Source organism: Lissotriton helveticus, chromosome 10 (genome assembly GCF_964261635.1).
Source record: "Lissotriton helveticus chromosome 10, aLisHel1.1, whole genome shotgun sequence".
NCBI classification, from domain to species: domain Eukaryota; kingdom Metazoa; phylum Chordata; class Amphibia; order Caudata; family Salamandridae; genus Lissotriton; species Lissotriton helveticus.
In genome coordinates this window covers 613,174,131-613,197,439 of record NC_136071.1, presented here as the reverse complement: position 1 = coordinate 613,197,439, position 23,309 = coordinate 613,174,131, and the positions used below count along the sequence as shown (strand labels likewise).

At 43.2% G+C, this 23,309-nt stretch overlaps 1 protein-coding gene across 1 annotated transcript in view; it reads right to left on the bottom strand.

Annotated features, from left to right (window-relative positions):
* LOC144784068 (uncharacterized) overlaps positions 1–23,309 on the bottom strand; it is a 1,315,621-nt gene that overhangs the window by 987,899 nt on the left and 304,413 nt on the right. Inside the window, exon 9 of the mRNA XM_078662758.1 lies at positions 15,686–15,789. Within this exon, the coding sequence (XP_078518884.1) occupies positions 15,686–15,789 (104 nt within the window). The remainder of the gene's footprint in view (positions 1–15,685; positions 15,790–23,309) is intronic.

The window sequence follows — 23,309 nt, the reverse complement described above, 5'->3', positions numbered from 1 at the left end:
TACAGTATTACGACTTAGGCAAAACCTGTGGCTGTCACCCTCAGCACTGTGACAGCGTATTACACTTCTGCATAATTTCCCTCAACAGGTTACTCCACCTTGCAACCTCTTACCACATTGTATGTATGTATGTATGTATGTATAGATATTCTTATATAGCGCTTGCTGTCACCCAACGGGCATCCTGGCGCTTAGATAGTCATGACATACAAGGTGTTACCAGCATCCGAAAAATCTAGTGCAACATTCTGGGGAATAAGTGGGTCTTCAAGTTTTTCTTAAAAGAGGGAAGATCTGCCATACCCCTCAGGTCCAAAGGAAGAGAGTTCCACAGTTTTGCTGCGGTGAACCTGAAGGCCCGACCTCCCATCCGGGAGCGCCTGATCTTAGGTACTGATACCAGATAGGCTGAGGCTGACCGAAGTGGTCTGCCCGGGGTATACCAGGAAAAGAGGTTCTGCAGTGGGAGTGGGCCTTGACCATGAAGAGCCCGAAATACCAAACACAGGGCTTTAAAGTCGATTCGCTGCGAGATTGGCAACCAGTGCAAGTCCCTGAGAGCCTCAGCAGAAGAATCCAAACGGCGGCGCGACAGTGCGAGTTTTGCAGCAAAGTTCTGCACACGCTGCAATTTCCCCAATAAGGTGGCAAGCGCCCCCAGAAGCAGTGCGATGCAATAGTCGAGACGACTTAAAATTATGCTCCGCACTACCTCTGGCCTGGCATGTGAAGGGAGCAAGGGTAGAATCTTACGCAGCGAGCAGAGCAGTGCCATACAGGTGGCTACCGTTTTGTTCACCGCTACATCTAGTTGCAAGTTGGAACTGAACATTACACCCAGATTCCGTACTGACTCAACAGAGGAGTCAGTCCCTTGGAAATCAGGGGGCCAGAAGTCCAGTGGGAGAGGCCTAGGGGTACGGTCCATTGAGCAGTGTAGCACCTCAGTTTTCATGCTGTTAACTTGCAAGGAGTTGTTACCTAGCCATGCTGCCGTGGTGCTCATGCATCGATGGAAAACCTCCTGGGATACCGCCTTCTTGCCTTCAAAAGAGAAGACAAGCTGGGTGTCGTCTGCGTAGTTGGTGACTGTTATGCCGAAGGATGTTATCAACGAGATCAGGGGACGGAGGTAGAGATTAAATAAGATGGGACTGATGGAAGACCCCTGTGGTACACCCTGCCCCACCTTCCTGATGTTAGATTTGAAAGGTGGCAGAGATACCACCTGGTACCTGTGATCGAGATATGATACCAGCCACTGTAGGGCCAACCCAGAAACTCCAGCCTCCGCCAGCCTCCTGATCAAGATTGCATGGCTAACCGTGTCGAACGCGGCCGACATGTCAAGCAGCACTAAAAAGGCCGCTTGACCCTGGTCGGCCCGTGTCCGAAGGTCGTCAAGAACAGTCACCAAAGCCGACTCCGTCCCATGTGCTGGCCTAAAGCCAAACTGGACCATATCCAAGCACTCGGTGGACTCGAGAAAGTTGGAAAGATGCCTTGTGGCCAGTTTCTCCAAGATTTTAACTGGAAAAGGCAATAGGGAGATCGGCCTATAGTTTGCTGGGCACGTAGGGTCCAGATTTTCTTTTTTCAGCAGTGGGGAGAACACTGCCAATTTCCAGCAGTCCGGCACTCGTGCGGAACCCAGGGACTGGCAGCAGATCGAGAAAAGTGGGGGGAACAACTCAGCACGAAACATCTTCCAAAACTTCGGTGGAAGCGGATCAGATGGAGAGCCAGAAGACAACCCGTCCGCCAACGCACAAAATTCCTCAAAAGATGGTAGTGGAAAGCTGTCCAGTCCTGAAGATGTGGCGCTCATCTTGCTGATCTCACTCAAGGAGGAACTGTCCGCCATCTTATCAACAGATGGGGCAAGATTATTTAAGATAGAGGCAATTTTGTCCTCAAAGGCTTGTGCCAGCGAGTCACAAAGATCCTGAGAGGCCGGTATGATGTTTTTGATACAGGCTGGATGGGCTAGATCCTTCACAAGTCTAAAGAGAGCCTGTGATTTATTCGCCGCCGCCATCAGTGAATCCTCTAAAAACCGACACTTAGCCCGCTTGATCTGAATTTTGTAGTTTGCCAGCGTCTGCCTGTAGAGGACACGTTGAGGTTCTAAATATTGTCTCCTCCATGCCCTCTCAGCCTGTTTGCACTGCAACTTGAGCTGCCGGAGTTCTTCCGAATACCAAGGCATTACAAGATGAGTCCTAGCTCTGATGGTACGCATTGGAGCCAAGAAGTTAAGGGAAGATAGAATTCGCTGACAAAAGATCTCATAGCTCGCGTCCACATTAGTTCCCAAAGTGAAGCCGTCCGGAAGCAGAGTGGGCAATGTAGAGCCTGCGAGAATTCTAGACCATTGTCTACCCATGCCACTCGTCCTGCCCCTCTTCGTAGCAGCGGCTATACATGAAAGAGAGAAGAGCACAAGAGCATGGTCCGTCCAGCACTGAGGCAGAACGGTTTTCAGGGTCACTGAGCGTGCATCAGCAAAGAGCAAGTCCAGAATGTGACCCTTTGAGTGGGTCTGGGTGAGTACAAGATGTTTCAAATCGATATTACAGCAAGCTTGAGTCAGCTCTACAAAGGCGGAGTGCGTTGGCCCTTCAGGCCAGAGGTTAAAATCCCCTAGCACCATCAGCTTTGTGTGGGAGTGGGAGAGATCATAGATTAAATCAATGAGCTCTGAGACCATCGACAGCGAGCTAGCCGGGGGTCTATAACATAGCAGCCCAGTATATAATACTCCTCCATGGTCTTTAATAGAGAAACCCAGCAATTCACAACCAGAGATGACCTTGCTTTAGAGCTGAGAGAGGTCCAACGTCTCCCTGAATATGAGGCCAATTCCACCTCCTCTAGCTCCCACCCGTGGATTGTGAATACATTTAAAACCGGGCGGGCAGGCTATACCCAATTCCACCGCGCTGGTTGAGGTAGTCCACGTCTCGGTCATAAGGAGTACATCAAGACCGTGGCATTCTATCAGCAACGCAATTTCCTCACAATGCTTGACAAGAGACCTTACGTTCAGCAGGCCACAGGCCAGAACATCAGAAGGCCTGTTAGGGGAATTACGCTCACCAGGCAAAGAGGTGCCGGGATTCACACGTAACAATTCGTCACGGGAGTAGGAGAGTGCGACTCGGTGAAAGGGGACAGAGGTTCCGGCGCCCGGCGCGTCCTGTGCGCGAACGGGCGCAAACGGGCTTACCTCTGGCGCACCTCCGGCGCTCCGCCGGCGCGCCCGCTGCGCGTCGATGCTGCGCGCCCTGGGAGCAGCCATTTTTATGGCCGTAAACGCGGGAGCCTTGCAAAGCTAACAACTAGCCCCCCAACCAAGATGGCGCCTGCTGTTCGGCGCTCCCTGGTTCCCTCACCTAAGATGGCGGTATCACTCACCGTAGCGCGATGTCCCGAGAGCGAGAGCCCTGAAGCGCTCTAATCCCACAAAGAGTGGGTGAGGACACAATTTAAATGCAGGTAAGACCTATATTTCTAATGTAGTCCCCCAAAGTGAGGCCGAGGAGAATATAGCGCCTAGCACCACAATCTACAGCGCGAACGCGCAAAGGAGCAGGTAAATTTTTAAAATAGTGACATTGTACATTGTACTCTCCTTCTTCCACATCGCACTCATTGGGTGCTCCCCCATAACACTTCTCATGACTGGGTACTACGCTTCCCCTAATTGGCACACCACAGGGTATTCTACCATGCAACTTCTCATGACAGGTTACAGCTTTTCAACACCTTATCATACCTTGGGTTACTTCCACATGCAGCTCCTCACTACAGGGTACTACACTTCCTTAACTTCGCATACTGTGGGGCTCCCCTTAAAACCTGTAGCTACAGGGTAGAGCTCTTATCTCAGTTCGCATCAACAAATACACAAGTGTACTTAACTTGTATCTTTTGCTATGGGGCACTATTCTATTCTGAGTCAGGTTACTTGGACACACAACCAGTACATGTGCACCCAATAACGCAAAGAGACGCTATGTAGATTCAAAGTTAAATGCTACACTACCCCAAAAAAACCAACAGGTGGGTACTTTACACTTTCCAACTTTTCTAGCAATACTGAGCATTCAGCACACCACTACCTTTAACCTAAACTGCAATCCTCAAACAGCTAAATTCTAACATTCATAAACTTGATAACTGGACACATGCATCACCAATAATAAGTTCATGACTCACAAGAATGCACAACACGCATTGGCATAGCCCATAGGTCTCGCCTTTGGGATCTTATCAGTGTTTAGTTATCAAGCACAATATCCTTGGTGTAACAACATCAACTGTTGCATGGCTAAGCACTTATAAGGTCCCAAAGGCGAAACCTATTGGCTATGCCAATGCTTGTTTTAGTTAGTGTGATGTATTTTAGAATGTATTTTAAATGTAGGTGCTCTATTTTTTTGTCTAAGTATTGTATTTGTTTTTTAATATATGTGTTACATTTTTAGAAGTTATTAATTTTATTTTAATATTTTTTTGCATTTAGTTCCGTAGCGGGTTGTGGGTTTATAGGGGAATAGGGTGGTAAGTAATTTAATTATAATACATTTAATATTAATTTGTATTTATTAGTATTTATTTTTTATTTTATAGTGTTAATTGTGGGAATTAATTTATAATTAATTAATTAATAAGTGGCTGTTAATATTTATTGCTTAATTAATTGGAAAATATATTAATTATGTCTTTTTTTAGGAGCAGGTTGTGTAGTTATTGGGGAATAGGGCGGGAAGTAATTTAATTATATATGTTTTTATTAATTAATATTTATTTAAAAATATATATTGTTAATTGTGGGAATTCATTTATTATTAATTATATATTAATTTGCTGCTAATTAATAATTAATTGGTGATTATTTTAATTGTGTCATTTTTTTTAAGAGCGGGTTGTGGGTTTATAGTGGAGTAGGGTGGGAAGTAATGTAATTTTAATACATTTATAAATATTTTTGATATAATATTTATTTATTTTTATTTTATAGTGTTAAATGTGTGAATTGATTTATTAATAATTATTTATATTTCCATTGTTAATAATTAATTAATTGTTAATTAGTGATGTTAATTGTGTCATGTTTTACAAAATTGGTGGCGGCATTCATAGGGGAATATGGTGAGAGGTAATTTAATTACTTATTTGTTAATTAATGCTGATTAATTCTTCAAAATGTAAATATGCCAATTATGTAATAGTTTTGATGTGTGAGTTGTGGGGTTTATAGTGGTAAATGGTGGGAAGTAAACATTTTTAAATTAATTAATGATTTGTTGTTAATTGATATTAATTAGTTGTAAAATTAGTTATGGAAATTTTGTAAATATTTTTAGGTGTGTGCTTTGGTGTTTATTGGGGTAGAGGGTGTAAAGTAGTTTAGTTTAAGTTAATTAATCATTACTTGATTATTAATATTCATTTATTAATTGATAAATATTTTTGGTAATTGTTTTTTTAATTTTGTTTGGGGATTTAGGTTCTATGGCTGTAACGTTTGGTTAGTACATTAATGTTACCTTTTTAAATGTGTTTTTTAATTATTCATATTTGTTTAATTGATAATTAATTGTGTTCATTATGGAGGTCCACTTTTTTATTTAATTTAGATATGTGTTGTAAATTGTGTGGTGTTATAGAGTAGGAAATAAAATATTACATTTATGTAATAATTATTTTTTTAGATTAAAATTATTTGTATTGCAAAATATTTATTTGTTTGTAAATGTTTTGTTAAATTTAAAAAATCAATCTTTTTATGTAAATGTTACTATCTTTATACATTATAATATGTTTCTATGTTTTGTAAATTTGTATGTTTTTTAAAATTATATTTTGTATTGTAGTTGATATTTTGTTTGTTTTTAAATATGAATTTTCTTCAGTGGGAATAGTAATTTATACCCCTACGCTAGCCAACACTTTTCTACTGTTGCACTCACGGCTGTGGGAATAGTAATTTTTATCCCACACTATCCAACAGTTACCCTACTGTTGCACCCGCTGGAGTGGGAATAGTTATTTTTTCCCCTCCGCTATCAACACTTTCTCTACTGTTGCACTAAATGTAGTGTAAAATGTAGGTTTAAAAAATATTAAATATTTGAATATTAGAATTTATAATATATATATTTTTTAAATTTTTATGTTACAGGTGTATGTACATATATATATATATATATATATATTTATATAATTTTTACATACTTCTAACATTTTATAATTAATTAAAATTATTATTTATAAATTATTTCTAAGTAAATATATATTACATTTTATATATGTATGTTTCATTTATAAATTAAATGTATTACTTATAATTGTTAAAATCTAAATTGTTTGCATCAGTTAAATGTATTATTTAATTTATTTTATATATTTTTTATACATATAAAAAAATTATATTTTGTACTTCGATATTTTTAACAAAGATATTTAATTTTTGATATTTTTAGGAGGTCGATATTTTTGACAACATTTATGTCCTGATATTTCTGTAGGTCGATATTAGTGTTGTCGATATTCTGTCAGCGATTCGAATATACCATGAGACTTGGAAGTGCCTCTGCCCCCAGGGAAAATTCAATGCATGTAGGGTTCCAGTCCACTTTTTTATCTCACAAGTATTTGCAGTTTTACCCATGAATCTAAGGACTCCCAAGCTTGGCAAAAATTGGGAGTAGTTCAAAAAGTGATTTCCCAAGAGTATACAACTTCGACAAATGGGGAGGCTGGATAAAGGACTGTGGGCCAGATGTACTAAGCATTTTCATGGTCACAAACACTCCCATTAAGGGCCCTATTCAGATGTGGGACGGACCTAAGTCCGTCCACATCGGGCAGGAGCTGTAACCGACCGACCTGCTGTCATCGGTTACAGCCCTGCTAGTACGATGCGGCCGAACAGGGTTCGGTCACATTCGTATACCTTACAATGCAAGCATGCTTTCTAACCGGAAAGCATGCTTGCAATGTAGAAAGCAGGGGTGCAGTTCATCCCTGCACCCTGTGGCTGGCACCCCAAGGTGCCTGCCACCGGGTGCAGGAATCAACGCCCCAGGCCGTCATCCGGTGGCCTCAGACCCATGGGGGCCCTGCTGGTGGCCCCCAGAGACCGCTTCCAACTGCCTTTTCGTGTCTGTCCGGCACGAAAAGGCAGTGAAAAGCCATCATACTCCCTCGGTCGCACAGAGGCGACCGGTAGAGTTCCGGAGGATTTCCGGACTGCGAACATGCTCTCCAAGCCTGTCGTCTGCAATCCGGAAATCCGAGTCGGATTCCTTCCCGACCAAGTCCATCGGAATGGCTCGGTCGGGAGGGAATCTGGCCGGCACTGACGATTCGGTCGGAAGGGCTCCGAACATGGTTTGGAGCCCTTCCGGACAAAATCGGAATCGGCCCCTTAGTGTTTTCTGACCCCTAAAATAGGATTCTGAATAGATGTCAATTCAGTATCTAGAAGGGATATGTTGTAAGCGACCCTCCAAAATAGGTAAATGGGTATATAATGTATCAATGTTTTGCAACAAAAATCTGATTGCAAAACATTGCTATTTTACTGAAACCTCAAAGAGTTGGTCACCAATTTTCAAAAGTGGAGGGGTCCTCTTGTGACCCCTCACCCTTTGTGAACGTAAACAAAGTTTGTTAAAAAAGTGGCAGGGATCCCCAGGACCACTGCCTCCTCTTAACCCCTTGCATGCTGATGACAGTCCCCGCCCGTCAGGCACTGCGGTGCTCGTGTGTGGATGACGGCTGGGGGCCGTCATAAACCCGCCCACTTGCGATTTTGCTGCACAGGCGCAGAATCGTGGCCGCTTGCAAGGTGTTAACCAAACAAAAAATAAATAAATAAACTTTAACGAAAATGGGCTGCAATTTTTTTTAAAGTTTGCTTTTATTAAAAAGCAATCACAGATATGGTGGTCATCTGACCCCAGTAAGCCACCATCCCCGTGATGGCCTCCAATTGTAGTTAGTCCAAATTTGGGAACTATCTAATTCATATGAATGAGGTGGGTTGGAATCAGACCAACTATGATTCAGAGGTTATGATTCAGAGGGATCCTCAAAATCATCAGGAAGATTCGCCCATATATTCCTAGGGATGCGCTAAAAACGGTGGTCACCACCTTAGCCTTATCAAGGCTGGACTATGGAAATGCCTTGTTTACAGGGCTTCAGACGAAGCTCCTGCTCAGACTCCAGCAAATGCAAAACGCAGCTGCAAGGCTGATACTAGAAATCCCCAAATACGAACCAATATCGCACCGACTGAAGGATCTTCACTGGCTGCCAGTGGGCAAGAGGATTATTTTTAAATCGCAATGTCTTGCATACAAGGCATTACTGGGGAAAGGACTATTGTACCTTAGAACACATCTTAGGAAATACCAACCCTCCAGAAATCTACGATCAGCACAGGCTCAGCTATTGGTAGTTCCCAGGTATAGACAGCTACGCTGGGGAGGGAGGAGTTTTGTCATCAGTACGGCTAAGGTATGGAACTCCCTACCCATAGAGATTAAAAATAGCAACTCTTTGATGATGTTCAGAAAACAGCTGAAAACCTGGCTGTTCAAAAATTAATTAGGCATTCAGATTTAGACTTAGCTGGTACTCTAGGCTGCAGACTATTCCAGCGCCAAGACGCCTTCGGGCATTTGCTGCGCTTTATAAAATGTAAAATCAAATCAAATCAAATCATGTCTGTCCAACCCAAATAATGTGCCCCCTTTTTGAGGGGCTCAGTCAAAAACAGCCCTCACCACCTGAATTAAGCCTGTCTCCAAGCACTCTTATTGTTTACATGAAAAGAAATAAAGGCAGAAGTAGGTTGAGCCCTTTTGTTCTTTTTTGGGGTCTGCGAAAGCAAGTGGTTCTTGAGCAGTATGTGTGGGGAATACTCTTGTGCAGCATTTCTTTTCCAGGACCTAAGGTACTTTTTTATTCAAAGGGATCAAGGAAGGAAGGGAAAAATCTTAAGCAGCAATGGGATTTCATTCACCTCTGAAACACAATCCTTTACAAACTAGAAAGGAATCTAATAAGGTTGCTTGGACAACAGTATTTGAAACAGCTTAAAGGCGTCCATTTTACCAACATGTAGCAGATGGATGAAAGGTTAAGAGGCCAATAGGAAGCAGAACAAAAAAACTAATGGTACCATTTAGGAATTCACATACTTACATAGTGCTTTATTGCATGTCTTCAGTTCACATAGCCGTGTTGCTGTGTATAGAGACCCCCAATTGCCCGTCACAGAGGAAATAAATTAGAGGGAACATTGGTAATAATCCCACAGGTCCTATCTAGGTAATTCCTCATTGGGGGCAATGTTTACTTATTTCAACAATGAATATAACTATTATTCTTATATGCCTTGACCCTCAGTTATGTGGCTGTCACTCTATGGAACATGGGCTGTTCTCCAAGCCTGTCTGTGAAAACGCCCTACATAGTTCTCCATGTATGATCATTTTAACCCTGCCTCTATTTAACAAGTACATGCTTTATTCTTCACGTCTGACTGCAGATATGCCGAAACCTTTTTTTACCTGTATTAAGCATATGACCCCAACTCTTTTTACCGGGATCTGGTAGATATTGTGAATTTGTAGATTAAATTGCAATAGGCAGGCACTTGTTTCTGTTTGGCCATCACTGACAGCCACATCCCTGGTTCCATTACCTGGCTGTTTAATATAATTGAGGCTACTCTTCCACCTGCTCCATATAAAATGAGGTAGGATTTTTTCGTTTCATTGTAAGAGCTTCTCATGTACAGAGCTTCAAAGGCAAAGAGGCCTAATCTGCACTTTTTCAAAACCATGTACATATTAAAAAAAAAAATCAAAATTTTATATATATATATATATATATATATATATATATATTTTTTTTACAGCAAATGCGCACCTGCGCTTTTCAACAGGCACACGCAGCGCTCCTTAGCTATCCAGCCTGCATGCCTCTCACGCCTCGCAGCTCACCTTTTCTCCTCATTTGTACACATGTGCCCGACGTGTTTCGAGGCTGGCCGCCTCTTCTTCATGGGGCATAGTTCAAAGAAACAGGCAAGGCTTTCATGCTCGATTGGCACTAGCTTTATTTCACTAGTGAGGAAACGCCCTGAGTGGGCGTGGCTACATTGTCTTGTCACCATCAAGAGTGATGGTTGTTGTAGTCCTGAATGAGAGTCCATATAAAATACCTTAGTTCGGTGGCCTGAAGTGTTGAAAAATTATTAGCCAGTGTTTGTAAACCCTTGAGTAGGGGGAGAGCTGGCGAGCTGCAAGGCAATTGTTGTCCATGGGAACGCCGCACCAGGAACCAAGCTTCGTGCGAGGAACGGCCTCTCCGCGCTGTGTGTCAGTAGGAAACTGCAGCCGGTGATGGTGCTCTGTTGCACGGCCAGGGGCAGCCGTGAGGAATTTTTTACAGCAAATGCGCACCTGCGCTTTTCAACAGGCACACGCAGCGCTCCTTAGCTATCCAGCCTGCATGCCTCTCACGCCTCGCAGCTCACCTTTTCTCCTCATTTGTACACATGTGCCCGACGCGTTTCGAGGCAGGCCACCGAACTAAGGTATTTTATATGGACTCTCATTCAGGACTACAACAACCATCACTCTTGATGGTGACAAGACAATGTAGCCACGCCCACTCAGGGCGTTTCCTCACTAGTGAAATAAAGCTAGTGCCAATCGAGCATGAGAGCCTTGCCTGTTTCTTTGAACTCATGATGTCATGAGTGATGGCACTGACCATGTCATGAGTGATGTAATATGTGACGTCATCAGCAGTGCATTGCACGCGCAAGTTTTAGTGAGTCCAACTAACTATAACGTGGGAATTTCAATGGTTTTATGCGAATAAAATTTTCAGCTACCTATAACTGGTGTGAAACCTATGTTTTTTTCAGTGAATTTAATAGGTTTTTTAAATGCTAATTCCTAACTATATATAGGGCCTCAAACCTATGTTTTTTTCAATGAATTTCAAAGGTTTTTTAATTGCAAATCTCTATAGGTATGAAATATAATATTTTTTATAATGAATTTTATATTGTATATTTATGTAATACTATTTTTTTATGTATATTTTTCCCTTTTTTTTTATTGTTTGCCTCGGTGCGCTCCCGGTGCGCATACCGATGCGCTCACTGGTAAGCGCAGTACAGGTGAGCGTCCCGTTAGCGCTATTGCCGCGAACGAAAACAACATCGTGACGTATCGCGTAGCCGCGACGCCGTGCGTCATAAGACACGTATCGCGTAGCCGCGAGATGCGTCTTATGACGCACGGCGTAAGCGCACCCGGAAGCGCCCGAGCGCATACGATCGCGCAACGTAAGCGCCCGACGCACTTACGCTACGCGCCCCGGGACGCGCCCCCGGGCGCGTAGGGTAAGCGCGTCAAGCCATGTGACTTTAAAATAACACTTTTCATTGGTTCAGAACATTTTTTTTTCCAAATATTGAGAAACCCACCCATTTCTCTCACTATTGCTTTGTACTTGGAGAGAGCAAGAGGTGTTCTGTGCATTATCTGCTTCTCAAAGTTTCCTGATCTACAGCAATGGCTGCAAGGAAGTCATCCAGCAGTGATTCTGATGGTGTTTTACCTGAGGACCCTCCTCACCACAAAACAAAGGACCACTTCATTTGGAAATTTTTTGACATCCCTGAAGGATAAAATAGGTTAATGCTGCTAAGGTAACCTGCAAGATATGTGGCACTATTTTATCCAGAGGCAATCCTAATAGGAGATATAGCTTTGGAAATGCCACTTTAATTAGGCATGTCCAGAGAATACACCCAAATAACTATGCCAGGGAGAGTGTCAGGGACCTGGCACGGAATTTACCAAGAGATGGCGGCAGCACCTCCACTGGTGGAGCAACACCTTCAGGAACACCACGTGGAAGAATGGTCCCTAACGTGCAGCCGGTCTTTGCAGGCATAAAATTCCTATACGTGGACTGTGATGAACTGCTCTGTTATGGGGAGCAGAGCGTTGAACTCATTGCTATGAAGAGACAGGAACACCGCTGCCCTCCCCGTCCCTAATTTTTCACAATGTTTTGCTCCTGTTGAGCAGTTTTGGAATCCCTGTTTTTGGTTTTCCCCTGAAAAAAATCCCAAAAAAAATATAAAATCGTTATAAAAAAGTATAAAAAAATATAAAACAACAAAAAGAATAAAAAACCAGTTCTTTTCAGAACTACCTCCAATTTATAAAAAAATGCTACATTTTTAAAAAACGTTGTCATTCTTTTTTTCTCATGGGTACGCTCCCCGGTACGCTCCCCGGTGCGCGTACCGGGCGCTCCCCCCGCGAAAATTGAAAAAAATAAAAAAATATTTTTTCCCCACCGGGGCCCTTTTATGGCCCCCACATCAAACCTAGGAGGTCAGGGGGGTCTACTCTGCCCCCTTTTGGTAATTTCCCCCTTTGTTTTTGCCACCTCTTGTGTCTCGATCCTACCGAGACACAAGATGGCGGCCGAACCGTACTGTTTGGAATGTTACAAGACACCCGAGAGCCAATCAGCTTTCCGCTCGCGAACTCGCGTAGCGCGCTGGAGCGCGCCCCTGTGCGCGTACCGGGGCACGCATATAGATATATATAATTTTTTTAACCTAAATTACTCAAAATCCACTGGAGCACATATCTTGAGACATAGCAAAGGCACATCGGGCTACCAGTCCCTACAATTTTGCCAAGTTTGGTGGAAATTCATTCAGCCGTTCGGGCTAAAAGTGAGTCCAACCGCCCTATGGAAATTAACATGTGGAAAACACGTTTTGGGACCCCCCTTTTATCTCGGCCCCCGCTTGACGAATCCCCCCCAAACTTTCAGGGAAGGAGCAGAGCGGAGCGGGCCATCTTCTTTGAGAAATTTGCGAAGATTCGTCCACCGGTGCCAAAGTTATTCCCAATAGAATGTTGCGGATTTCCTATGGAAAGTAGATCCTAACTATAACTACCTACTGGCGACTGCCAGTAGGTAATATATATATATATATATATATATATATATATATATATATATATATATATATATATATATATATATATATAGAGAGAGAGAGAGAGAGAGAATCTCAATGAGGGTGCAAGATGCAAGATCTGCATAAAGTGTTTGGGACTTAATACTGAGAAAATGACTGCTATAAAAATGGAGAGAGTACAGCCATCAGTGTCGCATGTAGTGTGGGAGAGGCAGTTCGGTAATAATTTACAGAAAGTGGGAATTAGTGATACTGCAAAACAATATCTGAAGGTATTTGGTGAAAAAGCATACGTTTTCTGGTTTAAAAGCTAAACATTGAAAGCATCAGGCACAAGTCAAGCAAAGTCAGGTAGAATATTGCATTTCAGCTAAATGTGCTGAGGAATGCACAGAGGACACGAGTTAAGCTCCGTTCATAAACATGGAAACGTATTTGCAAGAAAAGGCATTTTTGGTTTAAGGCCTTGGCAAGAGCAATGCAGCGAGGCAACATTTCAAAATGACTGTGCAGAAGTGTCAGGGGTTAGAGAAACCCCCACAGAGGACTAATTCTCTATGAAACACCCTCTCACAGTAAGAGCGCATTCTCCACGGAGGGTCTGCAGTACTCGGGACAAGGTCTACAAAGGAAGCATCAAAGTGCAATGAGACCATTGTGGGTCCTGTCAATCAAGCTTCTCTTTCTATATATGATGTTAATGAAGGACCAGTGGCCGCCACTATCTGAACAGACACCGTTAGTGCAAGCAGAGGACTGCATTTGCATCAGAAAGAGAGCCGGGCACAGTCACTGGGCACTTAGCAAAATGCTCCTTGAAAGTTTCTGTGTGCTCTCAGAAGGTCAGGGCAGGGTGCTCTAGGCTGTGTGCCCGCACAGACATCAGCCTGCACAGCAATGCAAAGGCAGCGTGAAAGTGCACTGGAACTCACTGCCATCTGTAACTGACGCATGTGCTCTTAAAAAAGGTTGAAAGTAAAACTATGACATATTGAGCAACACAGAAAATGTTGTTAAACAGCGTAAATTAAAAAGTAGGCGCCTCTACTCCATAGCAAAGTTTTTTTTTAAAGGCAGTTGGCAGTTGCAGAGAAGCCTTGCACATATTTCTGATTAACAATCACTTAAAAAAATATATATATATATATATGTTAAAACATGTTTGCATTACATATATCTGTCTGTTTGGAGCTCGATTGTTATATGGACCGTACATTCTGCTATTTTGTTTTCGGTTAAATTTTTATAAAAAAATAAACATATTTTACAAAAAAACTTGTTTACATAAGGCATGGATAGCAAGTAGGTCAAAGTGCCTGACTGAAGGCTAATATCACACATGTATTAGATGGCATTATACGGCTACCTCTAGGAATGAATTTCGCCTTTTCTGCATGGTCACCGTGGGGGGTTTGCCATTTACTGACCTTTTTTTTTGCTAGTATATGCTGTGAACTGTGACTATTTAGAGCCTATTGTGCTTTCCCCTATATAGGTACTATTAAAATTCGTTTTGCCCAATTGGTTTGTTTACATTTCTAATAAGGCTAATGTAGAAGGTGCAGACAATGTATCAATTATATGGCAGTTTGTGGAACTGGCAGTAAAAATATTTAAAATATAAATAAGGATGTGTGTTCTGTAGTGTGAGTGTAGAGTGACATATGCACAACATAGCGGATGCCTTGGAAGGCATTTTCTAAATTAAAAGTTCATTCGAAGACGTCTGTCCTAGTCTGTCATGCATAGTCACATTACAACACGTGGATGTGACAGTGGTTAAATCATATCTGCCCTGCAAACTTACAAACTAGTTTCACTGTGTGAGGAAGGACGAGGCCTTGGAGGGGGTGGGGCTTTGTGCCAAGAGCTCCTAAGAGGCACGTTGCCCCTCACCAAGCCCCCACCCTCTCCTAAAACAAAAAAACAAAAGGTTGTTGAGGCTGTCGTCTATGTCCTGATGGACATCAGCTGCTGACTGCCTCCAAAACAAGCCAGAAATCCAATGTTTACAGTGATTTTTCAGCTTGTTTTCCCAATCACAGTGTGATTTCGGCTCCTCACCAGGTGACCTTGTGAAGGGAGCCAAATCATGTGACACATGGTGCCACAATGTGAGTTGGCAGGTCTGCTATATTCGAATACAGTTTGATTTTATGTTTCCATATTGATTCTATGCTGATGGACAATCCATAGATATCCAATATGTATACATGGATCAGTTGGATTTAAATGAATTTAACAAGCAGTTAGGAAATATATAGAAGTTTCAGTAAGACGTAACTGGTGATCTCGGTCACTAAAATATGGCAATTATTGGATTTTCATTAATTGAAAAATGCTTTGTTTGCATTCAAAGACAATGGCGGATAACTTTTCAAGTAACTAGCAGAAATCAACTACTTTAAACAGTTTTGCATGTGTTTCAAACTCAAAAAATAGATATTTGCTGCAGTTCTCAATCATAATGAGGGAGAGAGTGCTACATCTCTGAGGAGCAGTTGAGACAGGCAGCCCATCCAGCACCAGAAGTGTTACTTTTGCTCCAAGTAGACTCATCCATTCTGACGATGAAAGGCATCATTCAGATACTTAGAGGTCTGCAAATAATGAGTCTAGGGGTCTTTTCCTTACCAGTTGTCTCGGCATTTAAATGATGATCTTTCCCAGAGCTTCATCAATGCATCTGTAGTCAGGAGTCGCAGCTCAAACACCAACGACTGGAAGAGATCTGCAGTCTACGAGAAAAACATGACAGGTTGTGTTCAGACCAGGTTGAAAGATTTTGTCATTCAGTTGGGGACATAGGCAATTTAATTGACTTTACAAGTAATCCTACATTTAGACGTAACAAAGTCCCACAGAAAGGACGCTATCAGGAAAACCAGAGGATCTACAACAAGAAGTGCATAAGTTGGTAACTTTGGCATATAGAACAAATAAAAGGTTTACTTCACATGGCTGGTAGAAGCACAAACACTGACTCAGCAACTTGTTATACCAGCAGCAAGATATTGATTTTCTCTGAAAAAGTCTGTCAAAAGTTGACGGATCCACTCAAGTCCATCAACCTTGCCTATGATCAGTAGATAATGCTATCTAAACTCCCCCAATACATCTCCTGGAGCAAAGTCTCACTGCACTGTCTTGAATTACTTTTGCCGGTTCCGAGTATACGAGCTAGCTGGTAAGTACAATAAATTGTATCCAACTATACATATATTTTTAAGACCATTTTCGACCTAAAAAATAATCATGTTATAGTTTACTGTTGGATAACTTCACAGTATGTTTTAAAGGCATGCAGTTTGTCTCTATTTTATTTTGCTATAGGTAACATGGACTAAAAAATAATATAACTAGGTATTTGTTCCATAATGTGATTATAGATGTTTTATTTTTAATCTGAATGAGAAAATAATAATAATAGCGCGAACTTCCCCAGTGGCAATAGAATGCCTTACATCACAACGAATCTATATTACACATTTTGTTCTTTGGTCCTCTACAGGCATTCATGACCTTTGCCCTATTTCCACAGACTAGCGTCAATAGACATATATAGTCTTTTAATGTCTCTAATTGAAGGGCTGACTACCCAAAGAGGCAGAAAATGCATACGCTAAATATATTTATTATTGACATATCTACATTATATCAAACAAAAATTTTACAGAATTAAAAAGATACAAACTTGAAATATTGATGAGCGCTGGAGAAGGTAAATCTGTTTGTGTAACAGACATGGTTTTGAATTGAAAGGGAGAAATACTTACATAAGGAGTTAATAAGACTAGAAAACAGAGTACATCTTTAATCGAATAGTTTTTCCAGGGCTTATATAATGTGAAGCAAATGGAAACCTTCAGCATATGTTAACCTAGTCCTTGCAATAGAGAGCAACGATAAATTAACCGAGTGCAGATTTCTTTAGGGTATAAGTGGCATAAGTATGTGCTTGTGATAGGGAATAAGTAAGGACAATTCTCCCAGTTTGTAAATAAAAAAGATTTTTTTTTGCTCTGTAAATTAACCAGAAATACTTTTATACCACAAAAAATGGACTGAGAAAAAGGGAAAGAGAAAGTGAGACAGAGGGGGCAGAGAAAGAAGCAAAAGAGGAGAGTAAAATAGGCAGAAAACAGAAAGATAAAAACAGAGTTCAAGGCAGAAACTCAGAAAGCACAAAATACACAGGGAAAGAGAGAGAATGAGAAGGTTCACGTGAAGAGGATGACACGAGTGATGCAAAAGACGAGGTGTTCAAGAGGTGAGGATAGCCAATGGAAGAGCAAGATTGAAGGACAAACTAAGAAAGAGAAAAAATTGTAAATCATAACTGCAGGAAGTGATCTATGTGCCACAAATATTGACCGTATGCAATATATTGGCTAGCCACACAATAAAATATTTTAAAAATAAAAAAACAAATATAGAGGCAGGTACATTTAGCTATTTACTTTAGGATGCATTGTAGGGTAAATATATTATGAATTAATAATGTGAAAATCATAACCTAATCATGTTAAATGAAATACCCTTAACCCTTAACCAACATATTACGAGTTGTATGTATTCCTGTGTCTCTCACAGAATATCATATTCTACTACGCTATTCTGTATTGTAGCATGGCAACATGTCACTATATGTCTGCAGCCCGAACCCTGCACAGATGGATCACCGACAGCTCCAACACCTTAGCCCCCCTCAATAAAAACAACAACACACACACCAAGAAAGCTAGATGGTTTACCACCGAACTTCGAGAGTCCAGGCGCACCTGCCGCCACCTCGAAAAGGACTGGAGGAACACCAAATCTACAGAGGCCCACAAAACTTCAGAGCCGCCACCAAAGTCTACCACCAACTCCGGTATCCACTTTTTCTTGGCTCCCGGTAGCCATGTAAGCTGACGAGCTTGCTGGAGATGCACCTGCACGCCAGAGGGGCAACGAGGCCCGTGACGGATGTTTGCCGACCTGTTCTGCAACCCTGAATCTATCTCTACTGATGAGGGAATCAATCCAGAAACACGAGCTAGGCTCGTGTCTAGAGATGACCACAATACAAGTACTTACTTGCACCGATTGAGGTGAAATACTTTGAAATTTGAACTTTGAACTGTTCTGGATATCACTTGAACTGCACAGACCACGATGCAGTGGGGCGATACGGCGGAAGAGGTCAGCGGTGTGCTCCCAACTCCGGTATCCACTTTTTCTTGGCTCCCGGTAGCCATGTAAGCTGACGAGCTTGTTGGAGATGCACCTGCGCGCCAGAGGGGTAACGAGGCCTGTGACAGATGTTTGGCGACCTGTTCTGCAACCCCGAATCTATCTCTACTGATGAGGGAATCAATCCCGAAACACGAGCTAGGCTCGTGTCTAGAGATGACCACAATACAAGTACTTACTTGCACCGATTGAGGCGAAATACTTTGAAATTTGAACTTTTAACTGTTCTGGAAATCACTTGAACTGCACAGACCACGATGCAGTGGGGCGATACGGCGGAAGAGGTCAGCGGTGTGCTCCCAACTCCGGTATCCACTTTTTCTTGGCTCCCGGTAGCCATGTAAGCTGATGAGCTTGTTGGAGATGCACCTGCGCGCCAGAGGGGCAACGAGGCCCGTGACGGATGTTTGGCGACCTGTTCTGCAACCCCGAATCTATCTCTACTGATGAGGGAATCAATCCCGAAACACGAGATAGGCTCGTGTCTAGAGATGACCACAATACAAGTACTTACTTGCACCGATTGAGGTGAAATACTTTGAAATTTGAACTTTGAACTGTTCTGGAAATCACTTGAACTGCACAGACCACGATGCAGTGGGGCGATACGGCGGAAGAGGTCAGCGGTGTGCTCCCAACTCCGGTATCCACTTTTTCTTGGCTCCCGGTAGCCATGTAAGCTGACGTGCTTGTTGGAGATGCACCTGCGCGCCAGAGGGGCAACGAGGCCCGTGACGGATGTTTGGCGACCTGTTCTGCAACCCCGAATCTATCTCTACTGATGAGGGAATCAATCCCGAACACGAGCTAGGCTCGTGTCTAGAGATGACCACAATACAAGTACTTACTTGCACCGATTGAGGTGAAATACTTTGAAATTTGAACTTTGAACTGTTCTGGAAATCACTTGAACTGCACAGACCACGATGCAGTGGGGCGATACGGCGGAAGAGGTCAGCGGTGTACTCCCAACTCCGGTATCCACTTTTTCTTGGCTCCCGGTAGCCATGTAAGCTGACGAGCTTGTTGGAGATGCACCTGCGCGCCAGAGGGGCAACGAGGCCCGTGACGGATGTTTGGCGACCTGTTCTGCAACCCCGAATCTATCTCTACTGATGAGGGAATCAATCCCGAAACACGAGCTAGGCTCGTAACTAGAGATTACCACAATACAAGTACTTACTTGCACCGATTGAGGTGAAATACTTTGAAATTTGAACTTTGAACTGTTCTGGAAATCACTTGAACTGCACAGACCACGATGCAGTGGGGCGATACGGCGGAAGAGGTCAGCGGTGTGCTCCCAACTCCGGTATCCACTTTTTCTTGGCTCCCGGTAGCCATGTAAGCTGACGAGCTTGTTGGAGATGCACCTGCGCGCCAGAGGGGTAACGAGGCCCGTGACGGATGTTTGGCGACCTGTTCTGCAACCCCGAATCTATCTCTACTGATGTGGGAATCAATCCCGAAACACGAGCTAGGCTCGTGTCTAGAGATGACCACAATACAAGTACTTACTTGCACCGATTGAACTGTCCTGGAAATCACTTGAACTGCACAGACCACGATGCAGTGGGGCGATACGGCGGAAGAGGTCAGCGGTGTGCTCCCAACTCCGGTATCCAACTTCGATAGTGACAACCAACACACTGACCCTCACCAACCACCCGACATCATGAAGCCAAAGATCGACAACTGGACAGCCCTCACCACCGAAGACACACTGAAGACGATGAACTCAATCCACACCGGGCCCCCATGGACCCCTGCCCCACCACATTTCCAACAGAGCAGCTGACTCCATCGCACCCATGTTCCGCCACACCATCAACTGCTCCCTGGCAACCGCATTGTTCCCCGACGACGGAAAACACGCCAAGATCAACCCCCTCCTCAAAAAACCCTTGGCGGACCCCACCGACCTCAAAAACTACAGACCCATCTCCCTGCTCCCCTTCCCAGCGAAAGTCATCGAGAAAGCCATCAACAGCCAACTCACCACATTCATCGAAGAGCACAACATCCTCGACTGCTCCCAATCCGGCTTCAGAAAAAAACACAGCACGGAAACCGCCCTCCTCACCGCAACAGATGCCATCCACACCCTACAGGACAAAGGAGAAACAGCAGCCCTAATCCTCCTCGATTTCTCAGCGGCGTTCAACACAGTCTCTCACCGCACCCTAATACACAGACTCCACGACGCAGGGATTCAAGACAAGGCCCTCAACTGGATCCGCTCCTTCCTTTCCGGCAGAACTTAGCGGGTCAGACTCCCCCCTTTCCTCTCGGACCCTACACCAACCAAATGCGGAGTCCCCCAGGGTCATCCCTACGCTCTTCAACGTCTACATGGCTCCGCTTGCCATCGTCAGGACCCACAGACTCAACATAGTGTCATACGCAGACGACACCCAACTCATCGTCTCCCTATCCAACGAACCCAACACCGCCAGACACAATTTTCGAGAAGGCATGGAAGCCATCACCAAATGGATGAAAAACAGCTGCCTTCAACTAAACATCAACAAAACAGAAGTACTCATCATGGGCCCACACCCTGATGCCTGGAACGACACCCGGTGGCCCCCCGTCCTCGGAAGTCCGCCAACCCCCACGGACCACGCACGCAACCTGGGAATCATCCTGGACTCCGAACTTGAAATGGACCCCCAGATCAACGCGGTCTCATCCTCCTGCTTCCACACCCTCCGCCTCCTACACAAGACCTTCAAATGGATCCCCCTCAAACACAGAAAGATCATCACTCACACCCTGGTCACCAGCAGACTTGACTACGGCAACGCACTCTACACCGGACTAAACAAAAACCTCACACGCAAGCTACAGAACATCCAGAACGCCGCAGCAAGACTGGTCCTCAAACTGCCAAGACACTGCCACATCTCCCAGCATCTGCGCACCCTCCACTGGCTTCCCATCGAAGCGAGTCACCTTCAAGATGCTTACCCATGCTCACAAGGCCCTCCACGACACCAGACCAGCATACATGAACAGCTGACTCAAATTCCACGCTCCCCAGAGGACCTTACGATCAACCCACCTCTCCTACAGCCGTGGTCCTTCGTACCAGAAAGACCAGATCAGGCGGCAACTCCTTCTCCTTCCTCGCTGTCAGAGCCTGGAACCCCCTCCCTCTCTACCTCAGACAGACAACATCTCTCCCCATCTTCACAAGAAACCTCAAAACCTGGCTCTTCGACTGTTTGATTGATTGTCTAATATAGAAGCAGTTCTCTGTTAAGTATAACTCTCCATGTGTGCTCATCTGGCTGGATCAACCCACTGGTTTAATACAAGAGACACATCTAATCCGTCCCTGAACACTCACCATAACTTTCTATGAATTTTTAATCCACTCTTACTGCCATACTTACTGCTTGCACTTACCCACCTTTTACCATGTGAATACCAACATTATATTTCTTCCAAGTAGGATATTCCCTACTGGGTAAAATACTGTATTACTTGAAACCAGTTTGCCTCACATGAAGATGTAATAATGTGGAAGAAAACTTGCAAACATTAATGATTTGAGATTCCTGTGTTTTGCATTTTTGCTCGAGTTTTAATCCCAAATTAGCTCAAACCCCGGAAATAAATTTAAGAGGGTGATTAGTAATGCACAATCTACAAATAGCTGGTAGGGCGGCTAATGCTAGTCCCCCGTTGATATAGTTAAATCAAATTATGGTGGGTTTCCTCAAACCGATTTGTGTAAATACAGAAAAGAAATGGGATGAATGTAACCCTCTGATTGATAGCAAATTATTATTATTACAGGTTCAACGTTATCGCAAGTCCATCGCAAGACGGCCGGCCAAAGAGACATGAAAACTTTAAATTTTAAGTGCCGTGCCCATCACTGATTTCTGCTGCTGCCTCACTTGCAGCAGCAGAAAACAGAAAGACCCCCCAATTCTGATGCTCGGCTCAGGATGGGGATTTGAAAAATAAAAGGGTCATAAATTAACTTTATTACAATTTTATTTTTTGCCCCGGGGGCAATTTTGATTAGTGGGTCGATGCTCCTCCGCCTTAACGGAGAAGCTGCCCCCGTTTTTTTTATCTTTCTCTTCCTTCCTTTCATCCTTCCTTTTCCCCTTTTCTTGCTCTGGGTCAAAGTCTGCTGAGAAAAAATAAGTGCCAATCCCCAGAAATTAGTGCCGGTTGGCCCCACCTGAAACCACTTGCTCAAATTAATCACTGTCCTAAGGCTACTATTACAATTACGTTTTACTTCAGTCAGTGCCTCAATATTGTTCACCTCTATTGAAAAGCTGTGGCTCTGGACCCACCTCCTTCCACTGACTATGCTTTCAGTTTTTTAGATGGTTTTGCAGATTTTTGTTCTGCTTTGAAACTCAGGCAAATATAGACAACAGTAAAAAAAATCCATAATCTGCCATTAATCAGGAAATCTGCACTTTTCAATCAACAAACTACACACCAGATTTGAACTGTCCTTTCTACTGCCTGCTTTGGACCTTGGAAGTACTATAAAACAGTGGTTACCAAACCTTTCAGAACCACAACCCAGTTTTAAGAACAACAAACTTTTGCGACCCACCTCTCTTTAATAGACATGAAGTGGGTGATTTTTTTATGTACCTAAAGCATTGTGTGGTAGTGCATTGTCAATTACAGACAGCATATTTTCAATTGAAATGGCCCCCAAATTTCCACAGACCTACAGTTTTACTGATAAAGATGTATAGCAAACAAATTATAATGTGAGGAAATCGGGCTTTGTGATCAAATATCATTTGTGCATCGCTAAGTAAAGTGTCTTGATTGTTCTTACACTATTAAAATTTCCAGCACACCTCACAAATTATAAACAAATGTGCTTCATTTTTGCTTTCCAAACTGTTGAATGCTCATAGTTCAGTTACAAGTATTTACATTTCACTACAACCTTTCCTACACAGGCCCTATATTCCAGCAAGATTGTCACAGAATTCACTTTAAATACCCCTCTCACTTTGCAGTCAGAGTAAGC